General features: G+C 57.3%; 1 protein-coding gene and 1 pseudogene across 2 annotated transcripts; both read left to right on the forward strand.

Moving 5' to 3' along the window:
* Nucleotides 1–2,383: 2,383 nt before the first annotated feature.
* On the forward strand, nt 2,384–15,267 carry SRC (SRC proto-oncogene, non-receptor tyrosine kinase). 2 transcript variants are annotated; one of them, XM_003211956.4, is made up of 13 exons: nt 2,384–2,570; nt 7,051–7,116; nt 8,277–8,526; nt 8,687–8,786; nt 11,176–11,274; nt 11,725–11,828; nt 12,811–12,960; nt 13,357–13,512; nt 13,619–13,798; nt 13,871–13,947; nt 14,083–14,236; nt 14,355–14,486; nt 14,565–15,267. In XM_003211956.4, the coding sequence occupies exons 3-13, from the start codon at nt 8,286–8,288 to the stop codon at nt 14,771–14,773; spliced, it is 1,602 nt and encodes a 533-aa protein (XP_003212004.1). In that variant the 5' UTR covers nt 2,384–2,570; nt 7,051–7,116; nt 8,277–8,285; the 3' UTR covers nt 14,774–15,267. The 2 variants fall into 2 exon arrangements, with proteins under 2 accessions (XP_003212004.1, XP_019477708.1); XM_019622163.2 differs by lacking the exon at nt 2,384–2,570 and adding an exon at nt 5,629–5,739.
* On the forward strand, nt 14,815–16,470 carry LOC104913993 (annotated as a pseudogene).
* The last annotated feature ends 6 nt before the right edge of the window (nt 16,471–16,476 follow it).

Genomic DNA, 16,476 nt, shown 5'->3' on the forward strand with positions numbered 1-16,476 from the left:
GAGCGCGGGGCGGGGAGAGCCGGGCTGTATGTAGGCCAGGGCATGAAATATTCATCGCCCCCCTGCTTTGATGTCTCCTGCTCCGTTTCCCTCTCGATGTTCGCTCGGTGATTCGGGGCTCGTTGCCGCGCTCGGCCGGGCTTTTACTGTGCCCTCGCCTGGGGAGGCTGCACAGCCCCGCGCTGCCGGGGAAGGGAGCCGGGAGGCTCCCCCGGAGCAGCCTGGCTGCTGTGCGTGTCCCCGCCGCGGGGAAGCACCGTAGGATTTGTCTGAGCCAAGCCGGGGCCTGGGTGGACTTTTCCCCCCCCGGACCATGACCCCGTGCAGTGCGCTCCGTCTCCGGCTCAGCTCCACGGCAGCTGTGGTTTCCTCCTGACTGTCCCTTCTCTCTGCTGCCCGGGAGGTCTGAGGGTATGGGAAGCAGCTCCCGTGGGTGATCTTTCCCCACTCAGTGATGTTCAGAGCCCATAGGGTGCCTGGGTGCTGGGAATGGGACAGCACCGATCCAACAGTGTTGGATGCAAACGGAGCTGTGGGAATGTGGCAACAAAAGACTCAGTTTGGTATTTTTCCTCCTTCAGTGCTGGTGCTCACCCCTGTCTGCAGAGGATGTGATGGGGATGCCGGTGACCTCGTGCTTGGGAGCAGTGCGATGCTGTTGTTCCCTTGCACTCTTCTGCAGGCTGATCCCCTGCTGCTGCTGCTTGTTTGTGCCGCTTTGTGCTGGCTCAATGGTTGGCCCATGGACAAACCTCTGCTGCTCAGTCTCTGTGATGAGGCTCCCTGGGGAGCAGTGTGCCACTGTGAGCCAGCCTCTATTCCCACTGCACCTCTGCTTAGCAGACTGTGGGCTGCACCCATTCCCAAGCTTTGACCCAGGGCTGGATCTTGTCTGAGCACCTCGTGCTCAGGATGATTTTGGAGCTGGGGTTGCTTATGGGCTGGCACAGCAAAAGGAAGTGTGATGCTTGCTGTTTAGACTGTCAGCGGCCTTGCAGTGTTGCCTATGTGATGGAGATGCCCTAACAATACCTCTGCTTTTGAATGACGTTGTCCTGGAGTGACAGAAAATCACCCAGGTGAGTCTGTCCCAGCACAGCAAGGGAAGGGGATGTGATTTGCAGTGTCTGATGTGTGAAGGCTTGATGCATGCACAGGGAACAAACTGGTGGCACGGAGGGGACATGGGCTCCAGGCTTGGCTCACAATGACATGTTTTAATGACCAGCAAGCACGTGCCATGTCTGGATGGAGAAGGAGTTGCAGTAAGCCCTGGGCTGGAGCACGCAGCCCACGTGCCTCAAGGGAAGCACGGCCACACATGGCTCCTGCCCTGCGCTGCTCCAGGCATGGCAGGGGAAGCACCAAGGGCTATCTGCAGCACTATTGCTTCCTGTGCCGTCCGTTCTGCAGCATGGTTTCTAACTTGGCCCTTTATCTCTGGGAACCATTTCCCAGCTGACCTCACTTCCTCAGAGCTTCTCAGCTTAGAGCCCTCTCGGAAGCGCGGCCGTGGGGTGAACAGTGTGGGTCAGCTCCCTCGAGTGTGATGCTGTGTGATAGTCTGCTCTGTAGCCTGCTTGGCAGGGAGAAAAAGGATCTGGTCAGTGTGGTCTGTGTGCTCAGTGCAGCCCTGCTCTGGTGCCGTGACCTTGGTGTGAGGGAAGTGGCACTGCTTTGCTCATGCCTCTGCACATGCACAGTCTGAAAAGAAAGCCTTGAAACAGATTTCATGTGGTTTGAACGTGGGCCAGGAACCAGGACCTGTAAATCTGCGTCTTGCTCTGACTTTCCTCCAGGCTATGGATCTCCTCACTGCCCTCCTGGGTGCAGAGCTGGGAATGCTTGGGATGTGCTGGTGGACGCGGGGGGCAAAGCAGTGCTGGAGATGTGGAGGGGACAAAAGCAGCGGTGGGGATACAGGGAGGAGAAGCCTTGGGAAAGGTGGGGTCTGGTTGGTGGCTTTGCTTCAGACCTGACGGAGGGCTGCCCCCAGCCCTAGGCTGGCTGTGCTGTGCAAAGGTGTGGTGGAGGAGCTGGAATATCCATGGTGTAACATGAGGGGTCCTGTCTCAACGTCTGGCTGCGTGGGTGAAGGGTTTGGAAAGCAAAATGGGGAACTGCAGCACTCGGAGATAACACAGTCTCGCCCTTCTGCCTTTCCCCATTCCAAAGCCCAGTGTCACTGGGCACAGCAGGCTCACAGCACTGGGCTGTGCCCACTGCCACATGCCATCCTTGCACATGGGGTCCCTGCTCCCACACTGTGCCCTGTCCTGGCTGCAGTTTCCCAGTTCCAAATGGAACCATGGTGCTGCAGCACCTCCCGGGTCTGGATGTTCCCAGGGCGGAACCATGTGCTGGAGAACTTCTGCAATACGGAAAAAAAGAACGGTGGCAGCAGCTTTTGGAGTCCCTCCCTGCTCAGCTGAGCCCTTTCCTTCCCCTGGCAGCAACCGCTGAGAGATAAGGGAGCACTGCAGCCCTGGGGAGCTGCACTGCCACCCCCCATGTGGCGTGAGGTTGTGTCCTCATGGGTGGGGATGCTGAGCCGGTGTCTGTGGAATGGGGTGAGTGCAGGCTGTGCTGTGCTGTGCTGGGGGCTGGATGGGATGAGGATGGCCCAAATCCCACTGGTGCTGGTGGTGATCAGCACGTGGGGCAGGGCGGGGAGCTGCACTGGAAGCTCCCAGGGTGGACAGGCTCAGAGCACTGGGACCGGGTGTGGGGCCATCGCTGAGAGCTGGAGGAACTGTGTGTACCTGCAGCTCGTCCCGTGTCAGTGACTCCTATTACCCAGGGGGTTCTGGGCACCTGAGTGAGCAGTGCAGGGCTGGGATGTGTGCAGAGCCCGGTTCTCACTTCCAGGAGTGGCGGGGCTGAAAGCCACCAGCTCAGCGTTTTCCTTTGTTTTGCATCTGCTGGGGCTGTTTGTAGCAAGCAGTGTGCGCTGCACCTCGGCTGGCTCTGAGCATCCTGCACAGTCTGCATCTGTCAGGGCGCAGCCGGGGCATCCAGTGTGTCTGTATGGGCATGGGGACACGGAGGGGCTCTGTGTGATCTCAGCTCGTCCTTCCAGACCTCTCCTTTCGTTGAGCTGAGCTTCTGCTGTATCCTGAGCTTTGTTTTGGTGACAAATTGCGCTGAAGAGGCCGTGGGACCGGCTGAGCACAGAGCTGTGCCCGCGGGCTCCCATCCAGCGGTGGGGCAGGGAGGGAGCCGATTTCTGGCCCCGCTCTGAATACAGCTGTTGCAGCTCTGGGTGTGTGTTGGAGGGCTCTGAGCAGCAGGGATCCTGCGGGGCCCCTTCGGGGTCCGTGCCCCGGGGCTGCAGCCGAGGAAGCCGGGCAGCTCCCGGCAGGACTGGCTGGGCTGGTTCTGAGTGGGGAAATGTTTCAGCAGTGACGCCAGCATGGCCGGGGTGACTGCGACTTGCTCATATCTGGAGCTTTTCTGTCTGCCACGTGTTCCTCGCCCCTTCCTGCTGCTGCCCATGGAGCTGCTATCCTCCCTCTGGGCTGTGGAATCGCTGCGAGTGGCACATGGGTGGGTGGCACCACTTGGGTTGCATCCATTGCTTGTGTCAGTCCTTTGCTGCCAGCCCGGAGGGGCTGGGCACTGTGATCATCCCCTGCAGTGCCCCGGGCGGATCTCTCTGTGCAGAAAGCAGAAGCGAGCTCCGTTTTTTGCAGCTGTCCTGGAAGTGGGAGAATTTGCTGCAGGAATGGGGAACTGAAATGCACGGCTTCGTGCTCCTCTTCTAAAGCCGCTCAGAACATGAGAATTAGCACAGGGATCCCACAGGTGGTCACTGGGCTGGTATTGAGGTGTCTTTTGGGGAGCAGGAGGCTGCGTCACCCTGTGGTTAGGTCGGTGCTGGCCCTGCTTCACATCAGTGCTTCCCGGCCCCACAGCACCAGGGCACGGGGCAGCATTCCCTCTGTTTGCCTCTCCTGGGCTGGGCAGGAGGAGAGCTGTGCTCTCGTCACCTGTCTGGGAGAGGCACACTCCGGGCTAATGCACACCAAGGGCTTTGTGCTTGTTTGGGTAGTGCTGATTGGGACTGGGCTGGCAATCTATGTGCAAACAGCAAGCTCAGGATGGGTTTGCAGGACCCATGTGCTTGTTCCATGTGCAGCTGGAGGAGCACCAGTTTAGATGCCCTGGAAGTGGTTCAGTGGTTCTGCATTTCTTGACCAGATGAACATCCATAACTCGTGTCTGTGCTGCTCGGGGTTTGTTTTGTTCTTTCCAGCTCCTGTTTCGACACGTCTTTTTGAAGTCGTTCTGCGTTGCTACCAAATGTGACTCCTCTGTGCTCGGGGGGGTGAATTTGGATGGTTCATTTAATTATCCTTTGCCTTTTCGTGACCCACCAGCCTCTGCCAGGTTGGGCTGTGAGGCTTTAATTAAGATGTCTTTAAATGTAACAGGAGTTGACGGAGTGGGATGGGAGCGGCCGCACATTGCTTCTGCTGGGAGCACACAGCTGCACCATGCCTTCACATGGCTCTGCATGAATTTGTCGTGGGGGGGGGAAGGAGGGATGGGCAGGGATGTGCTGGCTCAGGTGCCTTTGGGATGGCATCCTTGGGTGAAGTGGGGGTCCCAGGGGCAGCTGCTCCCCTGCTTTATGAATTGGCGATGAAGTGTGGTTTGGTGCTGCTGCGGTGCCCTGCAAGGTGCTCCTGTTGCAGGATCCATCCTGGCAGCCCCCAAATGAGCGAAAATCTCAGCAGCATCCCTAGGGGCAGTGTGTAGGGGCACACACTGATGTGCAGAGCAGGGCTGTGCCGTGCCAAGCCCGGCTGGCAGCAGCCATCACCCCGTGCTGCTGCATGACCCTCCCATGTGCTCTGTGCCTCACACCAGCGCATCCCCACTCCCATCCGTAGGGATGCCTGTTGTGCACAAGGGCTTGGGGCTGCGTTCCCACCCTGTTCTTCTGTCCCTGGTTCCGTGGGCTCAGCTCTGTGCTGCACCATGGCTTTGTCTGCCCGGCGCACTGCCCGCTCCATTTGTCAGTCTGGCAGCAGACAGGTGCAGTCATTCATTGTGCTGTGCTGTGTGAGCTGATGGAGCATGGGGGGAAACCTCGGGCTGTGCCGGTCCCTCGTCCCACTCCTTATATCCAAAAGGATGCTCTCAGTTTTTTCTATGCTGCAAACCAGGCTGGGGTTAACGCACAGCTCTTCCAGGCAGAGCTCCCGTGCTGTGCTGCAGGGAAGGGATGAAACACAGAGTTGAGGGGGAATTTAAACCTGGTGGTGAGGCACTGCGTGGTGTCCCCTTACCAATCTTCCTGCCGACTGCAGTGTCCAGGAGCACAGCCCCATCCCGCCTGCTCGGCGCCCACCCCCGGCAGCCCAAGGACGTGGCATGTCGGCAGATATAACCCCCCCCAAGGCTCACTGTCTGGCTGGGCCCCAGCATGTCGCAGATTCTCCCAAGGTCTCTGCTTCTGCCGCGCAGAAGGCAGCAAATATGGAATTTCTGTGTTTCGTCTGTTCCCAATCAGCGTCTTTTGTTGGTGTCTTTGAGAGGGGGAGAAAACAAAAGAAATAAGATAAGCTCATGCCTCCCCCCCCTCCTTACTGCCAGCCCTGCTGTCGGTGTGGCTCTCACAACTCCCATTGTATCCTTGAGCCGCCCGGCGCAGCACACAGCCTGTCTGCAGGAGACGGATGACCCCGAGCAGCCGCTTCCCCCGCTGCTGCTTTTCCACAGCATCCCTGCAAGGTAGGGCACAGGTGCCATCTCTTCCCACCTCCCGCCTTGCTGGCTGTAATTGTGGGGGGTGGGCAGAAACCCTGGGGCCATTGGTGCTGTTGGGCAGCGCTCCCACCCTGATGTGCAGCCGTGATGTGATGGGAGCTGAGCTGTGCAGCTGAGTGTGCCTCGGTTTTAATTGCTTTGGGAGCAGGGAGGGCCGGGTGCCCTCCGGCTGGGGTTCTTCTGCTTGCCGTGCCCTGGGCAGGGATGTGCAGCTCGGTGTTTGCAGGGAGGGAATAGGGGACCAGGCTGAGCCTGTGTGCAAAGCTCAGTACTGAGTGTCCTCTCGGGGACGGAGCGCTTTGACACTCCAGGGATGCTCCCATGGGGCCACTGTGAGAGTGCCAGGGACGTGGGGACCACGTGCAGCCGCGTTGCAGCTGTATTTGTGTGTGCTGCAGCCCAGGGTTGGGTCTGCAGCTTCCCCCACCTTCCCTCTCGCTGTGCAATTATTGCCAGCAAATATTAGGCAAGTACAAATTACAAACCATTCAAGTCGTAAAGAGCTGTCAATCAGCCACTGCTCGTTATCAAACGCACTAAAAATAGCCACCAAACTTATTGGCAGGGGGGTTAAGGGGGGGGAAGGGAAGGATGTCAAAACAAACCCGCGGCGTGGCATGTCCTCGGCACAGCGCCCAGCTGGAGGTGCTGGACGTGTGCTGCAGCCCCTGTGGCTCTGTGCTGTGCTGGGTGCCCCATGCAGCCCACTGGGCATGGAGGGAACCTGGAGCATCGCTGCTCGAGGCTCCTCGGGTCGGGGCTGGAGCAGCGTGAAGTGCATCAGGACGTTGTGTGTGCTTTATGCCATGGCACATCGGTGCTCTTGGGGATGGAGAGGGCGACTCACAGCCCTGGTGACAAGGTCCCTGTGTCCCTGCAGCCATCTGATGTGAAGCAGTGGGGCTGGAAACACCCTATGGCACATCCAGAGGAGCTGTTTTGCTTCTCCACCATTGGGAAAGAATTGAAAACCCCACAGGAGGTTGGGGTGCCCCAGCAGCAATGTGTCCCCCTGCCCTCCCAGCACTATGCATTGCCCAGGGCTGCCCCCCGCCGTCCCCTCGCCCAGCGCCGGGTGGGAGTGATGAAGTGGAGCAGAGAATTGTCCCCTTCACACATGAGAGATCAGAGCCGTCGGCCACCAACCCCACACTGTGGGATTGATGGGTGGGCAAACAGGAGGAGGAGGAGGGTGGGCACAGCAGCCTGCGGTGGGTGAGGGTAGTGGGAAAGGAACCACTGACACCCGTCTGTTTGTCTGTCTGTGTGCTGCAGGAGCTGAGCTGACTCTGCTGGTGGCCTCACACACCACCTTGGCCAGGCAGTAGCTGGGACGTGCAGGTAAGGCATGGCCGGGGGGTCCCCTCCTGCTGGTGCTGGGTGAGCAAGACGTGCAAACAGCGGGTATCAGCTGTGCTGTATGTGAGCTGGGTGTGCAGCTCCGAGCACGCCCGTGGCACACTGCACACATAATAACATTGCACACAAATCCTGTCGCTGCTGGCCACGGCTATTTTTGCAGTCTGGTTGTTTTGTTGTGCTCTGGGCTGGGGTTGGGAAGGTGCTGCTGGGTGCACCTCAGGGCCGCAGCTCAGCCCCCACTGCCCGCCCCGGTGCTCACTGCTTGGGGAAGTGCCATGCTGGGGGAAGCTGCTCGTTGCTCACAGCCGCGTGGGCTGTCACGAGCCCCTGGCCACATCCCTGCGGCCCCGGCAGCACAGCGGGTGCCGAACCCTGCGGAGGTGAGCAGGGGATGAGGAGATGGGGGTGGCTCATGTTACAGGAGGGGGCTTTCCTTCTTCACAAGAACCTGCTTTCCCTGCTGTTCTCCTGCCTCCGCTCCTGCCTGCCTGGATTTTCTTACTAGAGAGATTCTCCACCTCCCTTCTCCATCCTGCTATGCGTGATCTAGCCTAAATATTCCCTTCCATAGCTTCAGGACACTGTTGTATATCCAGCCATCTTTGGAGACTGCGAATAATTCCCTTCCTTCATTTATATCATTACCTTGGAGGTATTTATAGACCGTGATCTTGAGTGGAAGGGAAAGCAGGACTATATATAAAGCAGCAATCCCTTGGTCTTTAGCTGCTAACTGCCTTAAACTGCTCCTGATTGAAGCTTCTCCCGCTCGGTTTTTCCGAGGGTTTGCTTTGCTGCGAGCTTTGGGCTTCACTTGAGCATCCTCAGCATTTAAATGCAGCTCTGGGTTCTGTGAGTTTGGAGGAATCCCAGCTTGTGAATATTTGTCTGGGTCTTGCCTATGAGTGTTTGTCTGTGTCCCATCCGTGACCTGACAGAAACCCTTTTGTGCACAGAAGCATGGCCATACAGATGCTGTAGTGCTGACGGCGTGCAGGAAAGGCTTTGGGGCACCGGGAACAACATGCCATGCGGTGACTGCGTGTTGCAGCAGCTCTGCCATCCAGCTCTTCTTTTTGGGCTGGGATGTTATTATTACTATTAAACACCTTCTGCGCACTCATCTCTGTCTCTCCCAGCCCACCACCATGGGAAGCAGCAAGAGCAAACCCAAAGACCCCAGCCAGCGCCGGCGCAGCCTGGAGCCACCTGACAGCACCCACCACGGGGGGTTCCCAGCCTCGCAGACCCCCAACAAGACAGCAGCCCCCGACACGCACCGCACCCCCAGCCGCTCCTTCGGGACTGTGGCCACCGAGCCCAAACTCTTCGGGGGCTTCAACACTTCTGACACCGTCACGTCACCGCAGCGAGCTGGGGCGCTGGCTGGTCAGTGTGGCATGGAGTGTCTGTGAGCTGTGGGGTGGGATTGGGTTCTGGCTTCCTGTGATGGTGATGGGTTCTCCTGCCGTTAGGGGCTTTGTCTGGGATTTGGAGGGCGGGCAGTGGGACGTGGGACCTCCAGTGCCCTGAGCGATCCGTGTTGCAGGCGGTGTCACCACCTTCGTGGCTCTCTATGACTACGAGTCCCGGACTGAAACAGACTTGTCCTTCAAGAAAGGAGAACGCCTGCAGATTGTCAACAACACGTGAGTGTCCCTGCAACCCACCCTGCATCAGCTTCACCCCTTCTGGGAGCTCTGGGGATCCCTAAGCCAAGCCTTGCGGAGAGCCACTTCTCTCAGTGACATGTCCAAAGGCATCGGGCTGCCTCTGTCCTCCTTGCACCTGCCTCCAGTCCTTTCCTCGTCCTGTGGCCAGCCCAGGTCCCCTGTCCCCATCAGCACTCAGCTGCTTCTCATTGGCCCGGATGCATCTCCTCTGCCTCAGGTGCTTCTCTCCATGCTGCCGCGGTGCCTCTGATCTCAGCTTCTGTCCTGACTGTGTTTTTTCTCTCTGCATGCCATGCTTTCATGTAGGAGAAAAGTGGATGTCAGGTGTGTATTGCGGGTTATGATTACTGTTAATGACCTTCCTGGTAAAAGCCTGCCTGCTGCCCACTCAGAGCTGCACCCCACCTGTCTGTTTCGCCCATCTGCAGTCCTGGTTCATTTGGGTTTCTGATCCTTCCTGGTCTTTTTAGTTTTCCATTTATTTTTGCTTTTTCTTTTTCATTTCCTCTTTTTTTAATGAGTCACTTTGGGGATTGGGATACTTCCATAGGGTCTGGTTCTTTGCTCTATGTCCCACTCATAAGAGCACATCCATCTGTTGCTGGATGCACAGCATGAGGCAGAGGCCAGGCTGGTGAGTGATGCAATGCTGGTGTGCTCTGTCCAGATGCACAGCACGTGCCCAGCACAGCCCTGCAGCTCTGCAACAAGCAGGGGGGTGTGGGGCTGTCTACAGTAAGCACTGCTGCAGTGACCCAGCACTGTCCCAACAATGCATTTTCGGTTGGGTCCCTGTTGTCCTCGTTCCAACACTCACTGTTTGTTAATGGCTCCACTCCATGAAGTTTGGGATGCGCTGATTGCAGGGCTTTGGCTATGCACAAAAAGCCTTCATGTGTGGTGTTTGGTGCATCCCAGCTGCTGTACCAGGCTGGGCGTGCAGCTCTATGCTCTGCACACTGCCAGAGGCCAGCAGCGACCTTCCCCTTCCCTGATGGCCAAACACACCCACCCAGTGCAGGAAGGATCTCCGTACTGCTCCCAGCAGGAGCTGGTCCCTTCCCAGTCAGGCAGCAGGGATGTTACAAGGTGTTCTGGGTAGAGTTGTGCAGGGAATTATTGAAAAGCTTTGTTTTGATGCCGATGATGATTTTTCTCCTCCTGCTGCGACATTTTTGGAATAGTTTGTTTTGCTGAATTCCCAGATGACGGCCATTCAGCCCGCGCTGGAACAGAGCCGCCAGTCAGGATTTGGCCATTTCCCAGCAGACGTTCACTTTGGCCCCGTGGGAACAGAAACAAGGCAGCTCCTGCCCCTGTCCTGGGCACGCAGTGAGGTGCTGGGCTGCAGCTCTGCTGCTCCATGCCTCCACAGCCCTCTGGTCCTTGCTGCACTGTTCTCACGGAGCTGCGGTTTCCCTGCAGTCCCGTCTTCCTGGCGGTCAGAATAAATGAAACGGCTGTCTTTGATGGCTGAGGACACGGCGGTGGTGGAGGAACCCCCTGCTGCCTGCCTGGAAGGGGAAGCCGCCTCCTGGGGTTCATTCATTGTCCTTTCCTGCCCAGCAGCCTGTGGGGTGTAATGGGGAGGGCACAGAACGCAGCGGGCGAAGGCTCCTGCACCCTGCCAGCACCTGGGGCCAACTCTTGGCAGCCCCAGAGCTTGGGGATAACACTGGTATTCATCTGTGCCACAAAGGGGTTGAACCCACTGCACCACAGCCAGGCTTTGCCCATAGGGCAGCTCTCATCCCCCTCCCCGTGGCATCAGCACGGCTGCCCTGTTCCCGCTGGATCCGGTGTTCCACCCCTCTCTGTCACTCGTTTATTTTCTCCCTTTTGTTGCTTTTCTGCAGCCTGTGTTTAACAAATTCTGCTTTCTTTTGTTTCTCCTGGCGCCTTTTTTAATCACTGCCATCATTCTGTTGCTTTTCTCCCATTTCCCCTCCTTCCCCCTTTGCCTGTTGCTTATCTGCTCGCTGGGATTTCCAATGCGTCTCAATCTCCAGCCAGACTCGGCTCAAATTCAGATGGCTCCAAAGGTATTTGCCTTGCTTTCTCTCCAGCAAGGACACCCTCCTTTATGGGCGACCAGCACCATGGAGATGCTGCTCATCCTGGGGAGCCCCTAAAGAATTTGGGGCCGGTGGGGCTCACTGCTGCCCTTCCTGGGGTCTCTGTGGGGAGTGGGTCCTGCTGCAGGCTGGGTGTGGGTGCTGCTCACTGCTGTCCCCTCAGACTGGGCTCTGCTGGCTCTTCCCCATCCCACATTTCAGTGGGGCAGTGCCCAGAGGTGGGACAGGGCCCGATCCGGGGTGCTGTGGCTCTTTGGCTTCACACTGAGTATGTTTTGGTTCTCTTGCAGGGAAGGTGACTGGTGGCTGGCTCATTCCCTCACTACAGGACAGACGGGCTACATCCCCAGTAACTATGTCGCGCCCTCAGACTCCATCCAGGCTGAAGAGTAATTGCCATTTTTAGACAGTTTTGAAACAAACAATGACAAAAGCATTTGCTGAGCGCTTTTCCCTCCCTGCTGTCCCTCTCCTCCCGTGCAAAACCTGAAGGACATCTGTCTGTTTTTATTTTTTGCTTTTTTTTTTTTTTCATTTTGTTTTGTTTCTAAACCCGTTAAGCATTTTTCTGCCTCTCCTCAAGGCACATGGAGCTCTGTGTATTTGTGTGGCCTTGCCTCCAGGCACAGGGAAACTGCAAACTCTACATTTGCAGATTAGGACCCCGGTGACACAGAGTGACCACTGCGTATGGAAAGCAGAAGTCACACAGCTGCCCAAATGACAAAAGCATGGGAGCTGGGCGACCTCGAGCGACCCATTTTTTGGGAGGCTTTTGGAGTGAGGGTGCTGAGCGGAGCTCTGCTCGGCGATTGTGAGCCTGCTGCTTGTTCCCATAGGTGGTACTTCGGGAAGATCACTCGTCGGGAGTCCGAGCGGCTGCTGCTCAACCCTGAAAACCCCCGGGGAACCTTCCTGGTCCGGGAGAGCGAGACGACAAAAGGTGACTCCCCCCCATATCCCCCCTTCCCTCCTTCCTCTGCCAGAGCCACAGTGCTGGGAGCAGCCCTGCAGGGGTCCTCCAGCACTTGTCACCACCTGGTCCCAATCCCACTGACACAGGTATACCAAAGGAAATGAGCCTCCTGCACTGCATTCACCCCCAGTTTCACTCATATTTTGCTTTTTTAGATGTCCCCTTCATACTCTATTCTTGTCCAAGCTGGAGATAGAGGTGTCCCATGCACGACAGCCTGGTTTTACCCACTAATGGTTTTCCTACTGATGTGCCCACGTAACTCTGAAATGTTGGGAACAATACCACATCCTCTCCTGGGCTTTTTTGTGTGTTATTTTTGTCCCTGGGCAAATGAATTTTGTTTTTTCTTAGCCTCTGTGTAATGGCAAAATCTCAGTTGCAAAGAACTAGGTGGAGGCAATGATGGACTTTTAGGCCCTTTCAAGTCTAATGACTCTCTATCCCTGTTTTTTTCCTCCCAAATGTGCAAGTTTGATCTCAAGAGCTTGGCTTTCTGAGGATGCTTTTTCTTACCTGGAAGCATGCTTTAGTCTAGCTCCAAATGCCCCTTTGGAAAAAATTCCTTGTTATTTTTTTCTGTCTTTATGCTTTGAGCTTGGCACCATTTACTTTATTCCATTGGAAGCAGTTCATTCAGCAGCCTTCCCTCTCCCTGTTTGTGGCCCCAGACTTGTGCTATCACAGCTGTGTGGGCACAGCAGAGGCAGGCTCTGGAAGCGATGCACATAACAGGATGTAGGAGCGTATAACTGGGTCTGCAGCTCCCATCCCTCCCCCAGTTGCTGCCGCCTTGCTCCCTGTGCCTTATAGTGCTACTTGGCTGTGGCAGTGGTTGTAAGTGATAGATAAGAGGTGCTTTTTGGAGGTGAGACCAGCAGCCTGCTCCTGCTGCACCAACCCCGTGGGGTCCCTGCGCAGTCCCTGAGCCACTCGGTTGTGTCCTCAGGTGCCTATTGCCTCTCCGTTTCCGACTTCGACAACGCCAAGGGGCTCAATGTGAAGCACTACAAGATCCGCAAGCTGGACAGCGGTGGCTTCTACATCACCTCACGCACACAGTTCGGCAGCCTGCAGCAGCTGGTGGCCTACTACTCCAGTGCGTATGGCCAGAGCCCCTGCCCACGTCCCTTGGGGTCTGGGTGATGGCAGGGAAGGTTTGGGTTGGGTATTGGGAAGAGTTTGTTCATGGAAGGGTGGTAGTGGTGGAGACCTCATCCGTGGCGGTGTTTGAGTTATGTGGATGTGGAGCTAAGGGACGTGTCTTAGAGATGGGGTGGTTGGACTTGGTGATCTCAAAGGTCTTTTCCAACCTAGATGGTTTTATGAAGGGAATGCCAGTGCTGGCACTGAAGCAGGTGGGCAGACCCTGGTGAAACACCGCTTGGGTTTGAGAAAGAGGAGAAGGGGTATGAGTGTGGGTGCCCAAGGTGTTGTGCAAGGAAGATGTCATCCAAATGCCGAAGTATCACTCATGTTGTCCCTGCTGTGCTAGAACATGCTGATGGCTTGTGCCACCGCCTGACCAACGTCTGCCCCACATCCAAGCCCCAGACCCAAGGACTCGCCAAGGATGCATGGGAAATCCCCCGGGAGTCGCTGCGGCTGGAGGTGAAGTTGGGGCAGGGCTGCTTTGGAGAGGTCTGGATGGGTAAGGACAGCTCTGGCCCTGGTGCCACGGCCACATGCAGTGTCATCACCTTCAGCAGTGGGGCAGCAGGAAGGGGACAGCCTTGTAAACGTGTTCTGTGCTGCAGGGACCTGGAATGGCACCACCAGAGTGGCCATAAAGACCCTGAAGCCCGGCACCATGTCCCCGGAGGCCTTCCTACAGGAAGCCCAGGTGATGAAGAAGCTCCGGCACGAGAAGCTGGTTCAGCTGTATGCAGTGGTGTCAGAGGAGCCCATCTACATCGTCACTGAGTACATGAGCAAGGGTGAGCACAGGAGAGCTGCTGGGTGACCAGAGAAATGGCTCTGCTCGTTGGTGACCATTGTCTTCTTCACAGGGAGCCTCCTGGACTTCCTGAAGGGAGAGATGGGCAAGTACCTGCGGCTGCCACAGCTCGTCGATATGGCTGCTCAGGTGGGTTCCCGTTTCCTTTTCCTCCTGCACCCTGGCTCCCATTGGCTGGGTCGGGTCTGGCTGCGGAGCCATCCCCGCCATGGTGGGGGTCCTCTTGTCCCCTGCAAAGCCTGGTCCCCACACACTGCCCTGCAGATTGCATCTGGCATGGCCTATGTGGAGAGGATGAACTACGTGCACCGAGACCTGCGGGCAGCCAACATCCTGGTGGGGGAGAACCTGGTGTGCAAGGTGGCTGACTTCGGGCTGGCACGCCTCATCGAGGACAATGAGTACACAGCACGGCAAGGTGTGAGCGGGGCTCAGGTAGTGGGACTAGATGGTGGTGGCTCGGTGCCCCGGGCCCTGAGGATGGGGGTCTGTGGGCTGCAGAGGGGAGCAGCTCCTCACTCTGCCTCCCCATCCAGGTGCCAAGTTCCCCATCAAATGGACGGCCCCCGAGGCGGCCCTGTACGGCCGGTTCACCATCAAGTCGGATGTCTGGTCTTTCGGCATCCTGCTGACTGAGCTGACCACCAAGGGCCGGGTGCCGTACCCAGGTGAGAGCTGGCACCAACCCCACGCCCCATGGGCTGGGCACAGTGTGTGACCCGGCTCTGCTGCCCTTCTTTCCGTAGGGATGGTCAACAGGGAAGTGCTGGACCAGGTGGAGAGGGGCTACCGCATGCCCTGCCCGCCCGAGTGCCCCGAGTCACTGCACGACCTCATGTGCCAGTGCTGGCGGAAGGACCCTGAGGAGAGGCCCACCTTTGAGTACTTGCAGGCCTTCCTGGAGGACTACTTCACCTCGACAGAGCCCCAGTACCAGCCCGGAGAGAACCTATAGACCTGGAGCTCCTCCTGGCACCAGAGGCCTCGCTGTGGGGCACAGAGGGCCGGCTCCATGCAGAGGGGCCACGTTCTGGGGAGCAGCCCCAGAGCAGGATGTGGCATGGTGAGGTACCGGGTGCCCCATTGCTCATTAAAACTGCTGGGCCACACTTAAGGAGGTGGCGAGAGGAGCCCTGGGCACTGCCACCGGTGGAGCTGGGGCTCAGGATGGTGAGTGGAGCAGCGGGATGGCTCCTGGCACAGCCACGGCTTTCAGGACCCTCTTCTCACAGCAGCCAGAGAAATTGAGGAATAGCCTCTCCCACCTCAGACACACTGCCCCACACCTTCTGCACCCCCCTTTTTTAAATCAGCACAAATTTCTTCACCCATTCATCCACCCACTTCACTCTGATCTGCCTGAGGCTGTTTGCAGAGACGTTTGATGATGGGGAAGGCACTGCTTTGGATCGGATGCAGCTGGAGTGCAGCCCCACGGAGACTGGCCATTTCCCTTCCTCCAGCACCCGCCCGTTGTTGGGTGCAGGGCTCAGTGTTTTGGGGAATTACTTGTCTTTCAGCACTGCTTTTGTCCACTGGTGTGTTTCGAGCTGCCATCCCCCCCTGCTTCTGCTATCCCCATATCAGGGAGCACAGAGCCACCAGGAGCCATTTGCAGGCCCAGCTGCTCCCTGCTTGCTGTCAGCACCGTGTGTTGGAGGTCAGAATGATCCATGAATAGCCCAGTGTCCGCAGCAGCACCCATTGAGCACCCACCCTGTACATAGCCCTCCAGCACCTCCCACTACTTGACCAAGCTGCATGTGCTGTCGTGTTCCTCCTGTGGTACCGCCAACATCTGTCCTCGTCTGTCCCCAGCTGGAGCCCCTCATCACACCATCACCACCTGTGTCCTGGACCTCTTATCCATCACTCACACCCGGTGCCAAAAATGCCTCCGGAGCACCAAGCTGAGCTGCTGCTGCCTCCCACTCACTCCCTGGCATCTTATTTATTACCCGAGTTCTCAGTCGGTGGCTCCGTTTTAATAGTGAACTCAGTACGAAGGGGCTCTTAGCAGTATGGAGGGATCCCACCTTTGGCCTGGAGGACTGTTTCCATGGATTTCCGTACTCACAATGGGACTCAGAGCCCTTCGTCCCCCAGCACATTTCCTGTGCCTACCTTGGTGCAGGGTCAGTTGCACCCCAGCAGTCGCAGCCTTTTAACCTCCACATCCCGTGACGTTTGTGTGCCATCACCACACAGTGTGCACAGTGCCTGCAGCCCCAGGAAAAAGCTTTGAGGGCGGCACATGGGAATGGGCAGTAGCCAGATGTGAGCCAAGAGCTGGGGAGAGGGAAAAAAGGCAAACACACGTGTGGACACACAACCTTTGGTTTCCCGTAGCATGGAGCAGGGCTGGGGGCTGCTAGCCCACCCATGCTCCACAGAGCCCCCCCATGGCATCCCCTCCACTGCCGGTCTGTTGCTGAAGCCAGTGAACAGCAGGGGGTTATTTCCCCCCCAGTCCCCCCAGTGATGTTCTTTGGCACAAAGCAGCCCTGTGTGAGACATTCTCTTCTGCTGGTACCATTTTTTAAAGCATTTTGTAACATCTCCCATCAACTATGCAGAGGACGTGTGGATCTGTTTTTCTCCCTGGCCCACTCCCCCTCTGCCTCTTTCAGTGTCAAAGTAAGAAATATTTAGCTTTTT

This window comes from Meleagris gallopavo, chromosome 22 (genome assembly GCF_000146605.3).
Source record: "Meleagris gallopavo isolate NT-WF06-2002-E0010 breed Aviagen turkey brand Nicholas breeding stock chromosome 22, Turkey_5.1, whole genome shotgun sequence".
Lineage (NCBI taxonomy): Eukaryota > Metazoa > Chordata > Aves > Galliformes > Phasianidae > Meleagris > Meleagris gallopavo.